At 32.3% G+C, this 25996-nt stretch overlaps 1 protein-coding gene across 15 annotated transcripts in view; it reads left to right on the forward strand.

Annotated features, from left to right (window-relative positions):
- The window catches only part of LOC148605054 (inositol polyphosphate-4-phosphatase type I A-like), a 78127-nt gene that overhangs the window by 37339 nt on the left and 14792 nt on the right, over positions 1-25996 (forward strand). For 7 of the 15 annotated variants that reach the window (XM_088551228.1, XM_088551233.1, XM_088551230.1 and 4 more), the window contains 11 exons: positions 3064-3121; positions 4149-4293; positions 8833-8940; positions 9987-10007; positions 11645-12144; positions 12487-12738; positions 13396-13637; positions 21838-21873; positions 22933-23073; positions 24635-24732; positions 25212-25321. In XM_088551228.1, the coding sequence (XP_088407354.1) occupies positions 3064-3121; positions 4149-4293; positions 8833-8940; positions 9987-10007; positions 11645-12144; positions 12487-12738; positions 13396-13637; positions 21838-21873; positions 22933-23073; positions 24635-24732; positions 25212-25321 (1711 nt within the window). Of the gene's footprint in view, positions 1-3063; positions 3122-4148; positions 4294-4765; positions 4869-8832; positions 8941-9986; positions 10008-11644; positions 12145-12486; positions 12739-13395; positions 13638-21837; positions 21874-22932; positions 23074-24634; positions 24733-25211; positions 25322-25996 lie in introns of all 15 variants that reach the window. The other 8 variants (XM_088551232.1, XM_088551235.1, XM_088551236.1 and 5 more) reach the window with 5 other exon arrangements.

Raw genomic sequence — 25996 nt, forward strand, 5'->3', positions numbered from 1 at the left:
GAAAAACTTTAATTGTGAATTTTATCACTAGTTTCTATCTATTTCACATTTACAACTTTTTGTGAAATCAACCGCTGGTTTAGTACTGTGATGTCATTAATGTTATTGGTCAGCAATCCACGATTCAATAAGTATAAACGGAGTAATTTTTTTATTATAAATCCATTCATAATATCTAGACTGAAAATAGTGAAATCCATTATAAATTTGACTATCAGAATGAGTAATCAAGGGAACCAAGGTTATAGCAGTAATCAAAAGAATGCAATCCAGGGACAAAGACCAGACATGGAAAACAGACATACACAACAAAGAACATAAAGTAACTAAAATCATACATACAAATTAACAAAAGTAAATGAGCAACTCAGACTCCACTAAAAACTGGGAGCATTGACCAGGTGCACCGGTAGGGTAAGGGTCCTCTCCTTTTCTAGAAACACCTGCCGAGTTGCTCATAAAAAGTCAAGTCCGGGGTAGACAAACAAGGGAAGGAAAACTATGATCCGTTGAATAGGTTAGATAATTGCAAAAACAAAAACTTGCCTTATTTAAGTGCAGATATTTCACAGTTATCTCCCTTAGACCGTATCTATAGACTTTTTTTTCGGTGTTACAAAAATGGTTTCGGACTGCTTTCATAGGATATTGAACACTTCTTAGAAACAAGCAAATCTGTTCATAAGGTTAATGTGATTTGGTCTGTGAATATTGTAAATGTATTAAGTAGCTATCCAGCTAAGAATCATGCAAAATGTGATTCATGGGTAAAAAGCCTACATATTTTTTATTTTTGATATTTTGTTTGAATTGTCATAGTAAATAGAAATTAACATCCAGTTTTTCATATAACCTGTTTTATCATGAGATAAAAATTATATAGAATGCACTCTAGATTTCAAAATTAAGGGAGATAACTTTGTAAATGACACTCAAATGCAATAGAATCTATTGGATTTTCAGTGTTGATTATCTCCTTAGAGCAGGTAGATTTGAATGAATAATTACACATTTCAAAGTATAGACCCATAAAACAAATTAATTACAAAAATAAAAATATGTAGCCATTTTTTGGGTGTATCACATTTTTCAGATTTTGCATGATTCTTACAAAGGCAGCTACTTAATTTTTGCAGTTGCTAATTTTCACTGAATCTGTCAGGTGAACATATTCACAGGTATCAATTTTTGTGGTTTAAAAAAATGATAATTGTTAAGTAGTGTTAAAAACTAATTTCTTGTCTTAAAGGAAAGTGACTAAAATTAGTAGGTAGCCAAAATTAATATGTTTTCAGTATATCATTACTGATATTGTTCTTCAAAAATATTATGTAAATGAAAGAATTGCATTCTGTCAGAAGGTACTTTGTAAATACATGAAACAATTTCATTCAGTTATAGATATTTTGTTTTCGTTTGCCGCTCTGTTTAAAAATAACAAGGATTTCAAAGGGTTGTGAAATCTTTTAAGATCTTTCGTGCTTGATCAATTTGAAAAAAAAAAAAAATGATTGGTCACTGTGTTTTTTTTTTTAGATATAAGTTTTTGAAATTTTGGTGGGAAAAGTATTTCTCTGAATTTTTTATAGGTTTTGTCTTAGTTGGTTTATCTTCTGAAAACCCCAAAGAAATCAAAAAGAATTTCATAAAAACTTTTCAGATAACAACATTGCGAAGGGTATCATATTTTTTACCCATCCATCAGTCTGTCAGTCCATCTTCAATTTTCCAGAATTTTTTTGAAATGCTTGCAGATATTGACATGTTTTTCAGTAAATAAGTTCCCCCTGATAAGTTACCGGTCAAGTTTACGTTTCATTCTGCTCCAATGATTTTTACCAAAATTACAAGCCTTAAACTTAGATATTGACAGGATTTTTAGTATATAAATTCACCATGGTAAGTCACATGACAAGTTTGTAGTTGGTTCCGCTCCATTGATTTTTACTGAAATTACGGACCTTGAACTTAGCTAAATTCACAGAAATAACTGTTTTTCAGACTTTTTTACTAAACACTTGCAGATTATGACATGATTTTTGATATATAAGTTAACCATGATAAGTTACAGGTCAAGTATATATTTTGTTCTGCTACAATGATATTTACTATGGATTAATTATAATCAAAGAAGTCATATTGTAGAGTTTTAAGCTGCCATTCTGAGTAACAGAATTTAGTTAGAAGATAAAGATTTAAAGCCTTAAAAAATACTCTTATTCTTTTTTTATCAGGGTCCTTCTACATGTATTTCTCTTATGAACAAATTTACCTGTGTATCCAACATGGGGACGTGTGGGTATGTGAGCACACTCACTAAGGTTTTTTATTTTTAATGAAAATATAAAAAGAAAAGTGCTATGCTATGAAATGGGTAAAACCAGAGGATTTCAAAAATTTGACAAAAATGTCTGAACATGAGCAGGGTTCATCCTTAATACATGGAACAATTTTATTCTTGATATATCCATAACCAATCTTTTCAACTGTTTCTGAAACTAATGAACGTCAGGGCATTCATAATCTTTCTGTTAAATAACACATGGTTTGGGAAAATGTCACACAGTATATGTACATATAATTAAATTAAATTGAATCTGAGGTTGCGATAAATGAAGACTGCAAAAATTTGATACCCATATTTATAGAGCAAATAATGAAAGTTTGCAACCACAAAAATGCTGTATGTGAAAAATCATATTATCACACTAAAAATGTATTGTAATCGTGTCCATTTCAACAGAAAAATATTTTTGATTTTTTGAAATACATTTGGTATTGAGAATAGGATAATACGTTACTGCTTTTCAGTTTTATTTAAAACTGGATCAACTTGACCAACCAATACTTGTCCCGTCAGGACAAAGAAAATTGGTTTCCTGGTAGTTTGTTGACAAATGTTGAGAAAGAAATGTATGTTTCGGGCCTACAAAAAATATTTATTGGTTCTTAAATAGGCCCTCCTATGTCTTTTTTTTTTAGGGTTCTTCATTATCTAATTAGAGTAGAGGTATATCAATGATAAAGTGTTACATTTGAAAATACCAAAATTTTGTATTTTAGAAAGTTATTGATAGAAGAAGAAAAAGCAATGGTGAACCAGCTGAAGACATTGGGCCAGGTAATATTAAGGAAAGAACTTCCATAAAGTGTATTTTTAAGATAAGGGACCTGTCATTGAATCATAATCCTAGAATCTTTTTGCTAATTTTCAATTTTCGTGGGTTGTACATTGAAATCACCTTGTCCGTCCACCTTTGAGACTGAGTTCTGTCACAATTATCTTGGTTCCCAGTGGGTGGATTAATTTCGAATTTGGTGTGTAGCTTTATTTAGATTGGGCATACATTGTAAGCAGTTTGAATGCTGTCTGATTTCATGTCCTGTTTTAAGGGACTGCTTTTTTGTGTATGATGATAGAGAATTTGTTTTCATCACAAAAATCTCGACTTCCAATGGATGGATTTTTTTTCAAATTTGGTGTTTGATTATATATAGATGGGGCATATATTGGAAGTGTTATTGTTTGCTGTCCAATCTGTATTAGGGTGTATACATAGCATATTATCACATGAAACTTCATGTTAACCAATAAAAAACATGTATCATTATCAGGGGTTTAGCTTGTAAATTTCAGAATTTACTCCATTGTAACAAATGTCACATAGAAATGTACATCACTGAATATTCACAGAATAAAAATTAACAGGTAATTTTATTGTCAATATGGATGATTATAAAAATTATGATTTTGTAGCATTCAAAATATATTTCTTTTTTGTTTCTTTGGTTATCACAAGCTGAACTTAAGGAGGTAGACATAGGGTAAGGGACATAACTCATAAAATCAGTGATATGTTTGTATCACATTCATTTTCACTAAAGTCTTTCAAGCTTTCATTTGAAACAGAATGAAATCTGACCAAGCTACTTTGATGCTGACATGAGATTGATATAAAGAGCCTGAATACAAACATTCTAATGATTCTAAAGAGTTGTGTCCCTTACCCTAGGTCTACATCCTTAAATATGTTTCTCTGTATCATTTGTTTATAGTAAGACAAAGATAGATGCATTGCAAAATTTACATTCTTGTAATTGTTTATATGAAATAAATTAGTGATGGAAGAAAATGATTTTATGAATAGCTGTGTTACTGGTATGGTGATGAACAGGTGACCTCAATAGACGGTTGTGCTACCTTGGTAACAGATTATACGAAAGCCTTCAATTATTTGGCTGATATCTGGGACACAGTACATAGTATTGGTAAAAACAAGACACTGTTTGAATGTACGCTGTATGCAAAAAACACTGGGCTTTTTTCTTTTACTATTTTAATAATGCATATTTTAGGGTATGATGATATTTTTATTTTTAGTTTTTTTTTACCCCTCCCATGTACAAATTTTAAACATGATTTTTTGGGGGGCAATAAAATGATAAATGTTCCATATTGCCTATCTTCAATGCATACAAATTGTAAAGTATGTGTTAATTTGATTTTCTCTTGAAATAAAATAAATAATTCCAATAACACAAATGGTGTTTTAAAGCAGTTTGAGCTGCAATCTTTAAATGCTGTGTTAAAAAAGTGTTTTTATTTTATTCATGAACAGTGAGTTAGGGTAAAAGATAGAAGCTCTGTGTTTTAAACTAATTTATAATTATGTGTGGTTTTAATTTACACATATTTTTATACTTGAAGCACATAATCATACACCTGTGGTCATGTTTTAACATAGTATTATCTCCCCTGATATAGATGCCCACCAGGTGTCAACGTGCATGTCAAGAAACAACAGATAACTGCATGAACTTGGTAATGTTATATGAACAGCATCACAAAAGTGTTTCTTCATTCAAAGGTAACTTTTTATGTACTTGTGTACTTCAAAAACAAACAAAAAAACATTGAACTTTTTATAACTCACCTGTCCCAAAGGGTCATGTGACTTGACACCTGTCATCGTCTGTAAATTTTTCTTCAAACATTTTCTTTCCTGAAACTCCTTGACAGATTTTAATGAAAGATGGCATGAATGTTCCCTATAATTCCTGCACAAAAGGTACTTTAGTATTTTTGATTCTTTAAAAAACTTGGCCACTGTGTCTTTTGATAGAACATAGTGATAAAGTCACTTCAAGATATATTTCAAAAACTATGGGAAAAGAGTAAAAAGGAGGTGACTTTCCTTGGGTCAAAGTTGTAAGTTGTCTTCTTGTTAGAGTTATTGCCCAGTTCAAAAGGGTTTAGTATAGACAGGTCTCATTGTATTTTGAAATTTTTGAATTAATTACATTGTGATATTGTGCACAAGGTACACACATGTCTTTTGTAGAAAAAGAAATACTTGTTACAAAATTTCTTGTGTCAAATGTCAAATGGGGACAGGGTGGCCAACTGGTTAAGGCATTAGACTTAAATACCTAATTTAGATTTTAAAATATACTTTGCAAAGCTAGCAGATATGGTAGAGATGTCAAATAATTCTCTAGTGATTCTGTTTTTAAAAAAAAATTTGCCTGTATTATTGTAATGTAAGCTAACTTACAAATGGAGATCACAAAAATTCTGTTTGGCCAAAAAAGAAAAGGGAACAGATGTGGTGAAACTCAACAAATGCACCATCATATAACCCCTATAAAAATAACAAATACTTACAGAGATCACCCGAAGGTTTTCAATAAATGTAAACACACCTTCAAGTAAGCTCTGAAAGGTCCCGACAACAATGGTAATAAAATTCATGATAACAGTACAATGACATTCCTCCAAAATAAGCAATAAAGTCAAATAAGGACATAAAATAAAATAGTAAATTTTGGCACATTTCATTTTTTTTTTCTCACATCAATCAACTGCTTGCAAGGAAGGATTATATATTTAAAGTATGCTACCTATATTTTGCAGTTATCTAACAAATTGCATAATGTTTGTAAGCAAATTGATAATTAGCATGTCTGTATATACATCTGGATGCTAAGCATGGTTTATATATATGCATTATGTATTTTTTGGAACCTGTTAATTAAGTACCAATGCACATTAAATTCAGACACTGCCAATGGTATAGTTGATTCCTGGTGTAGAAAACCCCACCAAACATATGATGCTTTTTTAATCAATATATGCTATACTTTCACATAATAATAATCATTTCTGCGTTCAGATCTGCATTTTTTAGAAAATCACACATTCATCTCCCACTAAAATCAACCAAATGTCAAGAACGATAACTCTTCCATAATGCCAATTTCATGTACAATGCATAAAATTTTTATCTCAAAAGCTCAAAAACCAAATGATACACTGTGACTGGTCATGTGGTCTATAACTGTTTCTGAACAAGAAATAAAAGTTTATTCAGTGGGTTTTTAACATTAATGAATCAATTTCTGCCTGATTTTTAGAAAGACTGCTACTTACTTACATAAACATAAGCTATATTAGAGGATTACCATTTATTGGTGTTTTTATCTAACACTATTGCCATCAAGGTATTATATTTGTTCAATGAAATACACCAGGATTGTCTCCCTTCCACTGCAAAATTCATGATTCAAGTAAGGTCAGTTAACAGTAATTCTCTAATACAAAACTGGTAGTGAAAATAATATGTTGTACTTTTATCTGTGCTAATTTTCTCGGTTAAGGGAAACAAATATTAGTTCATAGATTCTTGAATTTGACAACTACTGTAAAACATATTGATTTTCTCGGTTGATAATTTTCATGGTTTATGTCAATGAAACATATTCGCTGGTATCAATTTTCACGGGTTCAAAAAATGGTTAGTATTAGAAAGTGTTAAAAATCTATTTCGCGGGTACGATTTTTCGCAGTGTTCCGTCCATTGCGAAAATGGCGAAAATTAGTACTTTTACAGTATATCTTACAAATGTTTTGGAAAGGTGTAGACACATTGAGCTATGAATATTGTCTCAAAAAAATATCAAAATTGTTGTAAGAACATTAAAGCTGTTCATAACATATTAAAATATGTGAAAATAAGGAAAAATAATATTTTTTGGCATTAGTTCATTGTAATGTCATCAAAATAGTACAACATTTTTACGTCATTAAGCAAAACTGCCAAGAATTGTAAATTTTATTGTTTTTTTTTTCTGACATATTTACATCCAGAAAACTATGTCGACACCTGAGAAACATCTATATATTTTCACATATGATAAACTGTGTAATAAAGGATGTATTCTCTAAATATGAAGTTGTTTCTTGGATGTGGACACCATTATCTTGCCAAAAATATGACCAAAAAGTGACAAAAAATAACAAAAGTTGACGGCATATCTGAATATTGGTCAACTTCAAGGAATTTTTCTGTCTTTTCAATGCAAGAAATATCAGAAGTCTTTATGTTTTCTCATTTATGATGGATTCAAGTCTCTAAATTCACAATTGAATCATTTAAGACTTTATGATTTATTTTCAGTTGAATTTTAGGCCAAATAGATCCTTTATCGCTCTTCTCCTTTCCATTTTGTTAGGAACCAAAATTTGTGTTTGTAAAATCCTTAAAAATTACAAAAATTGATAAACCCAGGAACAATAATGCTTCCACTGTATTTGTCTGCATTGCCTCAGCACTGACTAGACATAATAATGCAGAATTAGGAATTTTCATTACACATGACGAAATTGTTATTTATTTCATTTTTTGATTTGCCAAACTTGATGTAGCATCTTGTTGATTAGCCTGCTATGTGCAGACATGCATCTATCACTAATCATCCTGTTCTTAAATATGTTAGCTTTGTTGTAGTAATATTTACATTGATGATTAATCTAAAAGTTGTGTGTACAAATTAACAGCACTGCATTGATAATGAAGCATATGTGAATTACTACCAGAGAACTTGTACAATGTACAGTGTACACAGTTTTTTTCTACAGAGTTCTGTATATTTGTATTCAAAAGAATTAATATTGTAAAGGGGACATTAAAAAGTAGTTGTATGAATCATGCTAGGAAAGATTTTTGGTCAGATTGGTAATATATGTTTATTATGGAAATGTTTAGACTGCATCCAAGTATTAAAATTCACCTATGGGGTCATAAAGATATTTTAGTGACATTTTTCTTCTGGTGGCAAAAAAATATCAATGGAATGAATTAAATATTCCATAAACTCTTATTTAGCCAACACATTCTATTATAAATTACACCTCTAAATCATATACTAATAAAGTTTATTTGAAAAATCATCGTTCATTCCATCAATAAAATACCTGAAGCTTACTTTCACTAGAAGTAGGTAGTGATATATTTTTTTCTTCACTTATTTCTATTTTTTTATGATTCTTGCTGAAACAAATATGTAACAAATCTTAGATTATCAATCTAGCATTACATTTTTGGTTATACCGAGCATCACATGTGAGGCTAATAATAGATGTTCAGTCAAACCGGAATAAGTATCAGACAGGGAAGTGAATTCAAAGTGAAAGTAGCCTTTAAATTTATTTAAAATTGAAATATGCAATTCAAAATCAAAGAAAAAATGGAAAAAAGAATTATTTACAGTATCTTGATCTTAAACGTTGAATTATTATAAAAAAGAAAAATGGATAACCATTTATGGATCATGTCTCATCCCTTTTAGTCATTGTCCCTTTTTCAATGCCTTTACAAATTTAAGAAAAGTGTGACGCTCGGTTGTGGGCTGTGCCTAACTCTGATTATTAAAATTAGTGGTATACTTTATTTTGTGCATACAAACTAAGAGAAGGTTTTTCAGCCTTCCACATTGTCAAAGTTTTTATTTATTTTAATGAATTTAATGAATTACATGCTTGCTTTACTCTAGGTCCAACATTTAAAGCCAGTGCTAAAAAGGGAGATAAGGAGTTAGAGTTTGCTCCCCTGAATTTTCATCTACAAAGAATGACTGTGATAAATGAACAAGATGATTCCAGTAAGTAAAAAGTTATGAAAGGTGTATTGCTGGTGCTGGTTCTTTATAGTTGCAGTGACTAAAAATTCTGCAAATGGAAGGTAGCTTCATATTTTAACAGAAACTAATCTGAAAAAAAGCTAGAGCTTTGTTCAGAAATAGATAAATGAGCAGTTTTGAAAGCACTGTGCCCTGTTATAGGTTTCCAAAGCTTGCCTTTTATTGTATAGAAATTGGTAGAAAACTATTCTATAATGTTTATATAGTCCAGTTCTGTTAGGTTTTATCCAAATCAAGTCAATGTCATAAACCGACACTCTTGTCAAGTTAAATTTGTATTTGAACCACAAAATCTTAATGAATTCATGGGAATTTGATAAATATGTCTTACTCAGATCCATGTCAACATAAAACTAGGTGATTTCATTTAAGAATGAATGTTTATTGAATTGTTTAGTTCGCTGGCATTCAAGGCTTTTGCCTTCCGCTATGCTACTTTTCTTATAATATTCATAAGCGTTTAAAGCAGTCTTTCTCATGTACACTCAAGAAGTCTTTTCCACCCTTCAAATACCAATATTCCTGAAACAGTCCTAGACATGTGCATATTTAAGCACAGGTTCATCTAAGAATCATGCAGTAATACACTGAAAATTTTTCAACAGCTTTATATCGGTAAGAAAGTCTCATGAATGATAAAAATAGTATATGTAATTAGAATTGCATTTAATGTTAAGAAAGTAAGGTCTGTTAATGAAAAATATTTCCCACTGTTTCATTTCACCACATAACAAGTCACTTTTTGTCAACTTTTTTTTTTACTTAATAACTTTTATTAAATGTATCCTTATTGGAACTTACTGAGTATATTTACATATAAGATTAGAAAGTATACAAGAAAATGTGGAATTTTTGCTCTCTGCCTGATTCTTGGATGAACTTATACTTGAATGAGTTGATATAAACAAACATAGAATAAATGGAACTTTAGCCTTAAGAATGTTTGCTTATCTTTTTCAAGGGTGATATATGGACTTACTTGCTTTTATAATTACATTGCTCTTTAGTTTCTCAAAAACTCAACAGAAGTAAGTATAAAATTAGCTGATATTCGGATCCTCGTCACTTGTAGTAGGCTAGCTGCTTATTAAAATAATGCATGTATACTAATAAAGAAAAGATTTTAAAAAAGAAATATGAAACTATATAATAGGTTTAACACTTGTGTGGAAGTAAAGAATTGAAAACAAAACCAAAATAACAAAAACAAAAAAATCATTATACGATTATGCCACCCTTAACTTAATACATTAGGTAGAAAATAGGAGATTTGTCCTGCCCAAGGGATACTGGTATAAAAACTTTTGTCCTGTATGGAGAAAAGGGATATTTCTTCAGTTTAAGTGAATGTATGTACTGTGGAAATTTTGTTTTGCATATTTTTGTTTTCTGCATACCGGAATAGCTCTATGTAAAATTATCAGTTTGTTACTGAATTGAATACTCTGCAGTCTTTAACAATAATATCTTTTATGCTTATTAAAATTTAACTTTATGGAAGCAAATTAAAGAACATGGCTGGATTGAGAGGTCAATATATTGAGAGAAATTACAGCAAATAGTGAAACAAAGTTGTTATAAAAAATGGACTTTAACTGGATGAGCTTGAAAATCCTTTCACAACAAATGACTGACTGATTGATTGATTGATTGATTGTTGTTGTTGTTTTTAATGTTGTTTTGGCAACCATGGCCATATCACAGCAAGAACATTTAATAATCATGGAAAATCAAAAGAGAAATCAGAGTCTCATTTTAAAACTATTCAATAAAACAAAATGTTATTCGTAATTTGAAAAGTGTGTATTACAGTTTTTAGAAAACCCAGATATATCAATTTCCATGAAATTATTTATTTGACAAATTAAAAATCAAGAAAATTAAAACTGTTAAATAAAAACTTATATTGAAGAAAATTACATGTAGGTTACATGTATATTAAATCAGGTTTGACTGTATTTAATACCCATTACCACAAAGCTTATGTCTGTCCTCACTGTGTTGTCGATCTGTCAATGTTTCCATTTTACGCCAATTTTGTGTCATGCTTTCTGTCTTTAGTACTTAGTCAACATTTCAATGATCTGTTGTAAAAACTTTATCTTCTACAGTTTTAGGTCTCCTAGAAATTGAACATTCCTTCTGTCTCAGTGTTCTTAAAAGACACAAAAAAACATACTTTTTTTCTTCCAATTTAGAGACAGATATAATAACTTGAAAGAAATGTAAAGTATTTGGCAGGAGTATTTTTCTGTGAGAGTAATGATAAATTTCTAATTTATTACCAAAATAGATTTGTAGGAACTTTTTAAAAGTCACAAGCATTTTTCATGTTTTTCATGCTTCCTAATTGCTGGAGGTTTATAGTGATCTTGGTGTCCGTTCGTCTGTCCACAACTTTTTGTTTTTTAACAGTTTTCTCTGCAACTACTTATCACAGCCACTCAAAATTTTTAACAGAAACTTCAAGTTTGTATTCCATATTATAGGAATTGATTTTAGACTAAATTGATGATTCTCTACTACTTGAGCGGTGAGCGGGAAGTATCCTTTAATGACCTTTACTTTTAGTTATGTATTTTTTTTCAAGTTTTAAAGGACAAAGCAATGTAGGGTAGTACAAAGGTTGCAAATAGTCATATCATGTTGTTTAATATATTTCCAGCATCTTGTTACGATGTTGTGACTGTTGGAGCTTTCACAGCTTATGCACAGAAGTATAAAAATGGAGGGGTTGCAAAAATGCTTCAACAGCAGAAAGAATTTTACAGTGCTGATGGGACACTGAGTAGAAATACAAAACTTGAGAAGGCCTGTCAACTGATAAACAATATCTATAAGCATAATACAAATATAGACAGAGAATGTCAAAAACTGTGTGATCTTGCTATAAATGGGAGTATAAATGATCTACAAATTGTTGCCCAACAAATTATGGAACTTGTGAAAGACCTGGTGAATATCTGTGATAATAAGTTGCTCCAGGATGCGGAGGAATTGTATAATGCTGTACAGGAAGAAATATTGTATCAGAAGACTATTGAACTGTCCAAAAGTCATCGAGATTCTTGTGGAGAAAGTTCTACAGATCCTGTTGATGAGCTTTGTGATTCAAAATGCCTTAGTGGAACAAATTTTAAAAAGAATCCTTCATTAGAACCTTGGGTATGGTATTTGTAAATAGAAAGGTCATAGATTGTGATATTCTTAGTGTATCAGACTAGTAACTGGAGTTTTTTACATCACATATTAAAATTTTGTCAGCTTGTGTTATTTCTCAAATTTTGGCCACTGCCTCGGTGATCATCTGATATCATGCTCACCAGAAGTGAAGGTTGTATTGTTTTGGACATAGGCAGTCATCCAAAAGACTTGAAATTGGTAGTCAGTGCTCCTCTCTCAATTATGAAGTATAGTTTATATTTTCAATCTTTAAACAACCTCATATTCTTACGAGCTTAAACTGATTGAGGCTCTGTATTATTAACTGCTTCTTATATTTTACAGGAATTGAGTAGAGTGAACACAGAAGCCACCTGTGTGTGCTTGACATCTCTTATAGATAGTCTAGAGTATGAGAACAGAACAAAATGGCTTGATAGTATAAGAAATGATGTGGAAAAGCTGAAGGCTACCACCACTGTATTGTACAACAGGGCGGTTACTTTCATGACATTCCTAAATATAATGGAAAATAAAGGCCATTCTAAGTTAAACTATACTGTGAAGTACAGAAGAGATGTATGCTTCTCTCATGCTGTAAGTATAAGTGTTTGATATGTTAATTCAACATTCTATTTTTGACCTCATTAGGAGCATGTTATTAAGCTTAAAATAAAGTTCTGTATGAAGTTTAATGTGTGACAGTAAATTTGTGCTACTAAGGAAAACATTTGTTATATTTAATATAAAATTATGTCTCCATTTGTAAGAGGATTCTATACTGCAATCACCTTATCTGTCCATTTGTCCATCCATTTTTTTTCATAAATCAATATTGATAACATTTTTCTCACCTTTTGCAGGAGATAATAATTTCAAATTTGGTATATACATGTGTGTGATTTTTAATGTGTCTTGTATTGATACAGTGAGTTGTATAAGGTTTTGTGTTATAGGTCCTAATCCTGTTTTTTACTGGACTTCTTTTTTGTCAAGAAGTAAGCATTTGCAACTGGTACACAGGCAAAATTATTTCACATGATTTTCACACGAATTTCACATGAATTGAGCAAATAAACTAAGTGACAGAGTTCACGTGAAATTCGGGTGAATTGAGCCTTCACGTGAAATTCACACGAAATGTTCGCATGAAATTTGTGTTTAGTACATGAATTTCACGTGAAAAATATTTGCCTGTGTATAAGCATGAGCTGAAGCACATTTGTTGATTTTTACTACAATTATTTTTTTCAGGTGACTTCATTAATTACAGGATTTATGACAAAGTTAACGGTGCTTGGTTCTAACCCAAATTTCCTCAATCAGTTGTGCAGTATAGGGATATTGGTAGAGTTTGAAGGTTTGCTCAGTTGCTATAGCGATGAGAGTGGTATGATTGAAGACATGATGGTGGCAGTCGATGATCTCTCACAGGTTGTGTTCAGATTAAAGTGTGAAGAGCATGCTGATGAAAAACCTGTTTTATCACTCTCTGGGTAGGTCAAAGTTCAAAGTACATGAAATAACAACAGAATTTTTCTTAGGTCTTAATTTTGTCTTGGATGACTCAAGAATCTCTTGAAATGGTATAAAATTTCACTTCACTGTGAAAGTATTGTTCTTGGATACCAATTTTCATGTTTTTTGTGGGTTTGGTAAACCACGAAATTTGGTTCACAAGGAAAAGGAAATTTTTCATTTGTTTGTTTGATAGAGATACAAAACCACACATTGAAGAACCCACAAACTGATATTGTTCCTAAACCATGATAATCGGTACCCAGGAATAAAAGTACCTTCACAGTATTAAAAACCTCATTAAATTAAGTTATACTATTTTGTCTCATTCAAATGAGGTAATCCAATTGTCCAAGCTTGTACAAATAGTATTATTTGGTATGATAATACCATATTTATCACCTCTGTAAATGTGACATGCTACTGCATAATTTTTCTTCTTCCACAATAAAAAATTTCTCTACCTTCTACAATAAATTGACCAGTTCTATCTTTGTGCAATGAGGGTTAACTACATGGTAATAAAAATGTAATTGACATCACACTAATCAAGAATTGATTGAAAATTACACAGGAAATTTGTAATTGATACCAAGATTTACAAAAATGTATATATATGAAAAACTAATAAAGTGATAATACCATATTTATCACCTCTGTAAATGTGACATTCTGTCGCATAATTTTTAAGAACACTGGTCTAGAAAAAGAATTTTATTTCTTTGAGCATTTACACTTAATACCAAACTGTCGATGTACATTTCATTGGAGAAATCATGGCATAAAAAAGATCAGCTTTATAGTAAAATGATTTATGATATTTGGTGATTTTGTCTAGTTTTACTTGTTAAGTAGTAGTCTTTGTAAGAATCATGCAAATTCTGTAATTTGTGATACACCCTAAAAAGTCTACACATTTTTGTTATTAAGTTGTTTTGTAGGTCTATATGATGAAATGTATAACTATTCATTCCAGTCTGACTGCTCTTAGGAGATAATCCACATTGAAAATCCAACAGTTTCTATTGTATTTTAGTGTCATTTACAGAGTTTTCTCCATTAATTTTGAAGTCTACAGTGCATTCTATTTGATATTTATTTCTTATGAACAAGGGTTCTATGAAAAGCCACATTTTTTCTGTTTACTTAAGCGTTTTAAACAAAATATCAAAAATAAAAATATGTAGGCTTTCCATCCTTGAATCAAATTTTGCTTGATTTTGAGCTGGAGTCCTCCTTAAATCCTAAAATAATTTGTATATATTTTGGTCTTAAGTTTTGTATTTTTTGCATTATGCCATTAAATGTAAATGTCTGGTTTCTCAGTCTAATCATCTGTTCGTTTGTTGATTCGTCCATTCCCTGTACTAATCCGTATTTCTTCTGAAACCTTTCAAAGCTTCTTTATCACATGATGTCATTATGCACCTCCTATTTTTTTTTTTCCATCTAAATAAATTTTGGAGTTTCCTGATTTAAAGTATGGATTTTGTCTTTTGTTGACCAAGGCAGGACTTTCTTCAATCTGCAACTCCTCTAAAACCTCTGAAACATAATGTGAGGAAAATTTCACAAATATTATTACATGATGCCATTGAGCACCTCCTATTTTATTTTTACATCTGAATGCTTAGATTACTTACGTTGCATCCTTTTTTTTTGTTAAGAAAGCGGGGGTATCACCAATTGAGCTTTACTCACAAATTTTCTTGTTTACTCATTTTATTTTGATCCACATAAAATGACAAGGGTGTATTTTTGGTTTTACTTTATTGGTATGGTAATTAAATGGATAAAATAACACCTTCAGGTGAGTCAGTGGAGAATCAGAGAACTGAGAAATTGATTTTAGTTGGCCTTACTTTAAAGTTATCAGTGTACTTAATTCCCATGTTACTAGTGGAAATTCAGGGAAATTTTTCCCCGTAATTTTGGAATATTTTTTTTGAGTCTTTTAGGTTTGATCAAAAACCTCTTATATACATACAGACACACCTGATTCTGAATTTTAAAAAAAGCATTGTTAACATAGGGAACAGAATAAAAACATGATGTGGTCAGTCCAAACAAGGGTACTAACATGACTACAGGAGATGGTTGGGTAAAAACTAAGGCATGTAATCTGATTATATATTATACTCTTGAGCGTTTTTACCATAAAATTGTTCGACTCAGAATCCTGTTTAGCTGCATCGGTTAATAAATCAGATAGAATCTGTCAAAAAATAGTAACTTTTACCCAGTTGTCCATTAAAAAGAACGGAAGTATTCATTTAAAAATAAGAAGGATTTAAGTGGGAAGTGTCTTTTGATGGAGATGTTTGTTTGATTATTTGTTCATCTCTCATTTTTTCTTGGATGCCCTTTGTTGCTTTCTGAACCTTTTATAGGGTTTGTAAGTCTTGTTCTAGTTTCATTATGCTTTCTGGAATTTCCAATGTAGAACATACTGAAATCCTGAGACCGATCTGCATTTTATTGTTTACTTCTGGGATCTTACAAAACTGTATTACAATGCAAAATTGCCTATTTTATGCTTTTCTTAAAATATTTATCATGTAGAACAAGATATTTGTCATTTTTTTCAGTTTTTTTTTACAAGAAATGAGGGTTTGCTTGTTCACATTCTTATGTGATCTATATCCCCTATTCTGACTACCCACCCTCCTTAGAAAAAGGAAGTAAAGTATATTATGGTGGTGGAAATATTTATGTCTCTCCCCCACCCCAATTTGGTAGGGAGACACCTTTGATAGTCTGTCAGTCTGTCCATCCCTAATTGTAAGTTCAAGTCCTTGCAAACTACTGCACCAAAGTTTTTGAACTTTGTTGATGATGAGGGCCCATGATGTAGTTCTGCATATTATGAGGAATTTTAATCCACTGATTTTTGTAGGAGTTAAATCCCTTTGATTTGGGGAAGCAATGCAAAAACAAACTTTAATTGTTGTTTTGTTATTCTACCCTTGACCTCTTTCATTAATTCCTGCATTGCTCAGATGTTCATTAGATATTCAAAGATTCTTTAATCTGTAGTGAAAGTTAGTAAACTAATCATAGAAATCTATGGATTGATATTTTCTAAATGTGAGAGACGCTAATTAAACCTTCACGTAGTCATTATAACTTTTATTTGAGTCGCAAAATAAATGTCTTCAGACTGATTCAATATTAATCCCTGTTTTGTAGACTATATCAGTTTTTAATCTGTCTATGATGTAATAAACCATAATATTTTGCTAAACTTGTCCTATATAACACATATATCCTTTTCTTTATTAAGTGTAAGTATTTATAAGAATCAGGCAAAATAGGGAAAAAAAATCAGAAATATGCATGTCAAAACCCCACCTGTCTGACAATAAAATATCACTCAAGAATGCTTTCTCTATTTGATAAGACCATTATTTGATCTCAGCATCATTGGATATACTCAGAAATTTTTCAATAGAATCTTTAAAAAATGAGGTTATTAACGAAGTTATCAGCCCTTGAAATGTTCATTGCTTTGCATTTCAATGAAATTTTAACTCAATGGTCCAACATGATATGGAAAATCTTGTCTGTTTTCATTGATTCTGATGGTGAAAATATTCAAATAATAAAATAAAAATGATGTTTTTTTTCATACCATGTTTCACCTACTGCCTGATTCTTACAGGGACTGACACTTAATTCCTGGAACATGTATTAGGTATTATGACTTATTCTTATAATCAGCTTAAGTAATTTGGCATCTGATTTCCAGCTGTCTGTTATGCTGGTTTATATTTAAGAAAAAATGGTTAGGGGAATCACCTTGTCCATCGGGCAGTCGTTCCGTCAAAATTATCTTCACAAAAATATTGGCTCCTGCTGAACATATTTCATATTTGGTGTGTGACTTTATATAGATGGGGTGTGTTTTGTAAGCAATTTTGGTTGCTGTGCGAAATCTATCTGGGACTTTCCTATCTATTACTATATGAAACGAAAAATTTTCAACACAAAAATCTCACCTTACACTGCATGGATTGATTTCAAATTTTGTATATGTGTTAGTATAGATTGGACATACATTGTAAGGGATCTTGATTTCTGTCTGATATTAACTTTCTGTATGAGTGGGTATATAACTAGCATGACACACTGTACAACTTCATGTTTATTTTAAGATTTGAAATATCAAAGTGTGAACGTATTGTGATGTCAAAACTTGCAATATAATTTACACTTATTTTGCAAAATAGATTTTTAAGTCTGTAAGATCTCCTCCTCAAATACTGTGAAATTTTCAATACAACATCCTACACAAGCTAGATTAACACATCAGGATTCAAAATCCCATCTTCTTTTCTACTAAAGACAAACTGTCTGTCACCTAAACTATGCTGTATACTAGAGATATGTTGTATCTTTCATATGGACAAAATATTATTAAATGTGATGGGCCTAACTATGAGTGTAATTGTACAGTACCTAAACTGGTCCATGCAACAAACATTGCGATTGGTCATCAGTCACTAATCAGTCATCGATCCGTCAAACCGATTCATTAAACCTGTGATTGCATCACATGACCACGGAGTGGTCAATGTATTTTACAGTTTCCATTGTTTTATTTGTCAATTTTACACATTATATACATAATGCAGTAGATTCAAACATCGATTGACAAAATTATTTTACATTTGTTTTATTTTTATCAGATCATTTGTCATTTTACATAACAAAACTGTGATCAGATCGGTCACCGATCATCAATCCATCAAATTGTTGCGCGAATTGGTTCAGGGACTGTACCATCTTCAAAAGAAAAAAAACATCAACAAAATAGACCATACCTGGCCGTCTTTTGTAGGTCTCCTACAGGTTCATACAGTTTCTCTGTAATGGGGGTTGGTTTATCCCATATAATCTCTCTCTGTGCCTGGTGTAACTGGCACGTCTGCAGAAAGTGTTCTGTATTCTGCTCTGCTTCTCCACAGGGACACATAGGTGATGGTATGACCTTCAAAACTCTGTACAGATGTTGGTTGAGTCTGTTGTGTCCTGTCCTGAGCCTGAAGGTTGTAGTTTGCTCAAATCTTTTTAGTTGGCTTCTGAGTGGTATTGTGCAGAGACTTGATAATGGTCTTCATCTCTGTGTAGCAGACAGGATTTTCATGTTGTTGTTGAGCGCCTTCCTTTGCTAGCTTATCTGCTTTTTCATTTCCATTGATTCCACAATGTGAAGGTATCCACTGTATGGCAGTTTTAAGGCTCTTGATGGAATAAATAGCTCTTTCAAGTTGTGGTAGCTTGTTGTTGGTCAGTGCTTGTATTACGGAGAGGGCATCTGTTAGGAATACTACTTGCATATTTTCTGCAGTTTCCTTGATGTAATTTGCCGCATGGATGAGTGCTTCTTCTTCAGCTTTGTAGTTGGAGCAATGTAATCCTGTTGGTATTGCCATTGACTGTTGTACTCCATTTGGGTATTCTATGTAGATACCGGCCCCTCCTTTAGTTGTCGCATTTGTGGCTGAACTGTCTGTGTAAACTCTTGCCCACAATTCTGATTTATACTCTTCTCCCACCATGCTCATTGTAACGGTTTTTCTGACGATGTTTGATTGTTCATTTTTGGCACTGAGTAACAGAACTGTTGTCTGAATGGGTACATTGTCCTCCTTCTCTGCACATAGATTGTCATTCATTTTAAAATCTGTGGGTTTGACATGCTTAGGTAGATGTTCTTGGTGTTTTCTTTGCAATGCTCTTGTTTCTAGAGTGAAGCTGGATCTGCCTGAGGATAGTTGTTTCAGTCTCTCATTCATTGGGTGGTTTTGTAAGCATTGATATTTGCTGGCCTGTATCATAGCTTTACATTCTCTTCTCTTACTTAATGGTGGTATGTTTGTAATTTCCTCCATACTAGCAATAGGTGTTGATTTCATGGCTCCTGTGATGATGCGGAGTGCCTGATTCTGGACTTTATCTAGAGTCTGAAGGTGAGACTTAGCTGCTGTCATCCAAGCACTAGAGCCATATTCTAGATGTGGGAGTACATTTCCGTCGTAGACAGATTTCAAACCTTTCTCATTAGCACCCCAGTGTGTACCAGCAAGCACTAGAGCCATATTCTAGATGTAAGAGTACATTTCCTTCGTAGACAGATTTCAAACCTTTCTCATTAGCACCCCAGTGTGTACCAGCAAGTTGTTTTTCATCATGTTTAGTTTTCGCCTGGCTTTGGCTTCTGCTGTCATTATATGCTGTTTCCATGTAAGTCTTTTATCGAAGGTTACACCAAGGTATGTTTGCTGATCTTTCATTGTGATATGGATGTCATCCATGGTCAGTTTGACAGATTGGGTTTTAGGTGAGAGTGTGAGTGTAAAAAGGGTTGCTGTTGTTTTCTCTCTATTGACAGTGACACACCACTCATTGGCCAATTTGACCACCATATCTAATGCTGTTTGTATCTTGTACCTTGCAGTAGTTGCATACTCTTCAGAGCACCAGAGAACAAGATCATCTGCCTAGAGTGCTGATTGTACACTATTTGGTAGCTCTGGAAGTAGGTCATTCATACAGACTATGAAGAGAGTTGGTGACAATACTCCTCCCTGTGGTATACCCTGTTTTAGAAGTATTTTTTGGCCATGCTTCCCATCTACGAGTACTCTTGCCTTTCTATTGTACAGATATGAGTTGGTCCATTTCCTATTGGACTTTGACCTGGTTTGGTATACATAGGTGTTCAGTTTACTAATATTCAAAATACCTATAACTGATACAAGAGGACTGTTAAAGGTGTCTGGTTTAAGCAGTTTTTTTTTTGTTTTGTTTTTTTTTGGGGGGGGAGGGGGGGTAATTCAAGGTTTAGTTCAGGCAGGTCTCATTGTACTTGCAGTTGTTACCTGCAAAAAACCAAAAGGAGATTAATTTTCTCTTGTTGAAGTGGTCCACTTTCAGGATGGGGGATTTAGGTTTACATTTTTTAAAATCCTTGATATATCCCTGTTGGCTTGGTTCCACACTTGTTTTGTATCAGTTTTTTTTTAATGGGTGGAAGTGGATGTATGTAGCCATCAAATTAATTTATACAGACATCCTGATATATTGGATCGCATACTTCCTTGAACTCAGTGTCCAATATTGGGGCATGTTGGGTATATGAGCATGCTTACTTATTTTCTTCCATAACAAAGTGAAATGATAACACTGACATTCTCAAATTTATGGTTAACCATCAAACCAATTGTCATATGGAATATTATAAACTCCTACCTAAATATCCGCATTGAACCTGGCAAACCAGTGCGTCAAATGACTTTTGTTTTAACCATTTTTTTTTAATGGTTTTCATCTTTATTTGTTGACTTCAGGAGTGATGTTCATCGTAACAAATTTACAACCTGTCAAAACTGAACCGGAACAAACTGGCAACCTTCCAAAACTGAACCTGAATAAACTGACAACCTTCCAAAACTGAACCTGAATAAACTGACAACCTTCCAAAACTGAACCTGAACAAACTGGCAACCTGTCATAACTGAACCTGAACAAATTGACAACCTGTCAAAACTGAACCTGAATAAACTGACAACCTGTTGAAACTGAACCTGAATGAACTGGCAACCTATCATAACTGAACCTGAATAACTGGCAACCTTCCAAAACTGAACCTGAATAAACTGACAACCTGTTGAAACTGAACCTGAATGAACTGGCAACCTATCATAATTGAACATGAATAAACTGGCAACCTTCCAAAACTGAACCTGAATAAACTGACAACCTGTCATAACTGAACCTGAATGAACTGGCAACCTTCCAAAACTGAACCTGAACAAATTGACAATCATTTAGAACTTAACCTGACCAAACTGGCAACCTGTCTTAACATAATCTGAACAAACTTTCTGAAACTTATTAAACTGGTGACCTCTCAAAACAGAACTGGCAATGTATACCTATTAAGTCGTTCTGAAACAAACTTGGAATCCTAAACAAACTAGCCACATAGGTCTACTGAACCTTTAATGAACTGGCAACCAGTCATAAATGAATTCTGGATAAACCTGTGACCTTTCAAAACCAACTATGTCTAAACTTCATTTTACAACTGTTTCAGTATGTTTTAATCTGTGAACTGAACACCTTGATATTGTATATATTTCAGTCATCATGTGTTTAATTTTATTTTTTCAGAAAACTAAAGTGTGGTTCTTATCCAGATTTCCAAAGGTATTTTAAAGTTACCATAGATTTTTATTAGTACAGATGCTTTATTATTTTATTGATTATTATCTCAATATATGCATGTCTTTTACTGATTACTACTGTGTTTTCAGACATTAAGATTCTAACACTTGCACAAGTTTAAGATCCCCAAACTTCACACACCCAATGATAAGGTTTAAAAGCCACAGCTATATACATGCTATAGTTTACTCAGATATGAAGTAACATTTTTCAGAAAACAAGGTCTGTGTAACCTAATTAATGTGTATTAACAAACTTTTCCTCAATTTAGCAACATATCTTAGATATCATAGTTATCTAATGATAGTGTGTTAAGTACCATTCTGTGGAAGAATCAGGCAATGGATTGCACATCATTTTCCCCAATTTAGTCATTTTTGCCTAAAATATTTCAGTTCATCAAGAAAACAATCAAAAAGCTATTAAAGTTTATCCTGCAGCATCTATGACATAGATATTTTGTGACTGCTTATATAGGGAAAAAGTGCAGGAAAATTTTCCTGCCATTTTTCTATAGTGCATTTCAACTGAATTTGACCTATCAATATCTTAAAAAGGCAAATTTTACAAACACTTTGATGGTTATTTCTGGTGGTTATCAGGTATAATTAATTGGTTAGTGCAATAAAATATCTGTCCTTTTTTCCTTTATGTGAAACACCTTATATACATTTTGCCCAATTCTTAGATGAAGAAGTATTTCATTGTTTAATTGTTCCACTTAATAGATTATATACCAACTCTCAAAGTCAGGACTTGGTTTCTGAAAATTTTACTTCATATCTGAGTAAAAATCTAGCTGTGGCTTTCCATTGTTGAAGGGTATATAGTATTGCTAAACATGTATACTGTATGTTGATGTGTATTGTGCATGTTTGTGTCACAGGGTATTTTGCCCTTCCAGATCAGTGAAAAAAACTTTTTTGTACATAGTAGTTTAAAGCATAATTTGCTGTCTGTATATACTGAGATTTTGTGTAATAAATTGTGCACAATACACACCAAAATATGGTTTATTTCTAATGTTGTTTTTATTTTCAGACATTGTATATGTGTATCAGTGCCAGTAAAAGAAGACATATTCCTGATGTTACCTGAACCCTTGCAGAGGGGAAAGTTAATCAGTGTATCTTCAGTATTTTTCAATATTGGCATCAATGAACAAGCTTCTGTAGCTGATAGGTAAGGTAGACATGTAAGACATGTTTTGGGCTCAGGGCAATACTGTACTGATAGGTAAGGTAGACATGTAAGACATGTTTTGGGCTCAGGGCAATACTGTACTGATAGGTAAGGTAGACATGTAAGACATGTTTTGGGCTCAGGGCAATACTGTACTGATAGGTAAGGTAGACATGTAAGACATGTTTTGGGCTCAGGGCAATACTGTACTGATAGGTAAGGTAGACATGTAAGACATGTTTTGGGCTCAGGGCAATACTGTACTGATAGGTAAGGTAGACATGTAAGACATGTTTTGGGCTCAGGGCAATACTGTACTGATAGGTAAGGTAGACATGTAAGACATGTTTTGGGCTCAGGGCAATACTGCATATTCACAAATTATTGCAATATTTGTGTACCAATCGCCTTGTCTGTCCATCTGTCCGCCCGTCTGTTACAATTTTTTGCAGCAGATATCGCTGCTTTATTTGGAAGAATAGTTAGATATTTGGTATACCTGTACTGTGTCTCTTCTTTTCAGTTTCCTCGTACATTTACTTCCTGTTTACTGAACAACTTATTGATTTATTTAGGTGATACAAAATGAAATTTTTGTAATAGATTTCTCAGCTTCTAATAGAGGGATTGCTTAGATAATTGGTGTATTGCTTTTGCATGATGACTTTTACTGTGTAACCTCTTTTCAGATACCTCACTCATCTACTTCCTGTTTTCCTATCAACTTAGTAATGATTCGGATGATGCATAATGAACATTTTCATATCAGATTTCTTAATTTCTGTTGATAGGAATATGCTTAGATATTTGCTGTATTTTTTTTGCATGATGACTTGAAAACTGATTTATTCAACGGGTCATAGTTTTCCTTTCCTTGTTTGTCTACCCCGGACTTGACTTTTTATGAACAACTCGGCGGGTGTTTCTAGAAAAGCAGAGGACGCTTACCCTACCGGTGCACCTGGTCCATGCTCCCAGTTTTTAGTGGAGTCCAAGCTGCTCTTTTGCTTTTGTTACTTTGTATGTATGATTTTAGTTACTTAATGTTCTTTGTTGTGTATGTCTGTTTTCCATGTCTGGTCTTTGTCCCTGGATTACATTCTTTTGATTACCGCTATAACCTTGGTTCCCTTGATTACTCTTGAACTTTGTCAAATATTTTAAGGTCTGTCATTTATTAACTTTCTGTTTCTGATCTGCTTGGTAATATTTTAGGTATTGGAGAGAATGCATAGATATTTTGTGTATTGCTTTTGCAAGATGAATTTTACTGTGTTGACATAAATGGTTGAGTGGAGGTATTCTTAGCACAACTTAGTCTGCAACATTTTGTTTTGTTATTGCTAAAACATGCGACTGACTCAAACTTCCAAAGTAAAAATTTTTAATGTAAATTTTTTTAGCACTCATGATTTAGGTTTTTCTCAAAAAATTCATTCTTGACATAATAAAAAAAATCACAATGCAGAATGCTTATGTTGTCATGTGTGAAGATGTTTTTAATGTCATGTGTTTCACAAAACATCACAAAATGATTTTTTTTTCTGGTGTATTTTTTTAGATTTGGTGATACATCTTTACAAGACAAGCTGAACTTTGATAATTATGGTTTTCTACATAAATATGTGGAGAAATACAGAAGTAAAATAGGAGACCCAGGTATGGATATAACAAGCCTACAAAACTCACATACTTCTTACTAAAAAAACAGATATTGATTTTTTTTTAAAGCAAGATATCATTTGCATATGGAATTATTTGGAATTTTGAATTAAGGGAATCGTTTTCAAAATAATCTTTACTATGATGGGTCACACAAGCATGGTTAAAGTGTACTGTTAATTGATTAACGGAAGGCAGGGTAAACCTTACTAACCCTCTTAGTCATGATGGCATGACTAACCCCCATAAACACAAAATAGTTTCTAAAATCAAGTAATAAACAGGAAACTGCTAGTGCTGTTGGATCTAACTTCAATTTTTCTATCTTGAATTCAACATTTTTTCTATCTTGAATTCAACATTTTTTCCTTTAACCATGAAAATTGGTATCCACGAATATAGGAACTTTCACAGTATTATAAGGTTCCTTCGTTATGACCAAAATAGATAATATAAATTTCTATAAAATATTACAGATGAGGGTAGAACTGGACTAGGGACTGTGGATGACTTAATGAAGAAACTGCAGTATCAGGTGATGGCCAAGAAGAGCAAGAATATAGAAGTTTTGAAGCTGGCTGCAGAGGTATGTTGTTTTTATACTTTCGTCCTATGCTTTAAGAAAAAAAATAGAAATAAGAATTGATTGAAAATTTCACCAAATTTGATATGTGTTTGACTGGAAATGAAACAAAAAGTAGAATGAGATGATATGTTTTTTTTTTGTGATGTAATTTGCTATGGGTCTGTTTTTTTGTTTTTTGTTTTTTGCATTTTTTTTGTATTTTTTATGTTGTTGACCACTTAGTGAATGTTTTATGAGAGTATGAACAAATTTGTTGAGTCACAAATAGGTTCATGTTCTGATTTCAAGTTTCTTTCCAAACACAGAAAGAATATTTCGGAATATTTTGTTGAATTCTAGCTCAAACAACTTTGCTTTTCCAGTTTTTGGAGCCTTTTGCCTTTGATTTTCTGGAGTATTTCCTATATACAATGTACCACTCTTGCTAAATGTGATGCTGCAGAGGTCAATTACACCAATAGCCTTTGTGTCAAAGTATGTCAGAAAGTCTCCAGAGCTGTTAAGGAGATGTAAAGTACTAGTAGCATAATCACAAATGATAGTGTTATTACAGGGAGTTGTTTTAATGTCTAATGAATTGAATAGAGTCCCTTCTTTATGAATGTATGGATGCCCAGTATATGTGTTGAGTGTCCCTTCATCATCTTTCAACACTACCACTCTTCCATCTTTTTT

The sequence above is a fragment of the Perna viridis genome, chromosome 10, assembly GCF_037379345.1.
Source record: "Perna viridis isolate PV_CMFRI_1.1 ecotype Kerala chromosome 10, ASM3737934v1, whole genome shotgun sequence".
NCBI classification, from domain to species: domain Eukaryota; kingdom Metazoa; phylum Mollusca; class Bivalvia; order Mytilida; family Mytilidae; genus Perna; species Perna viridis.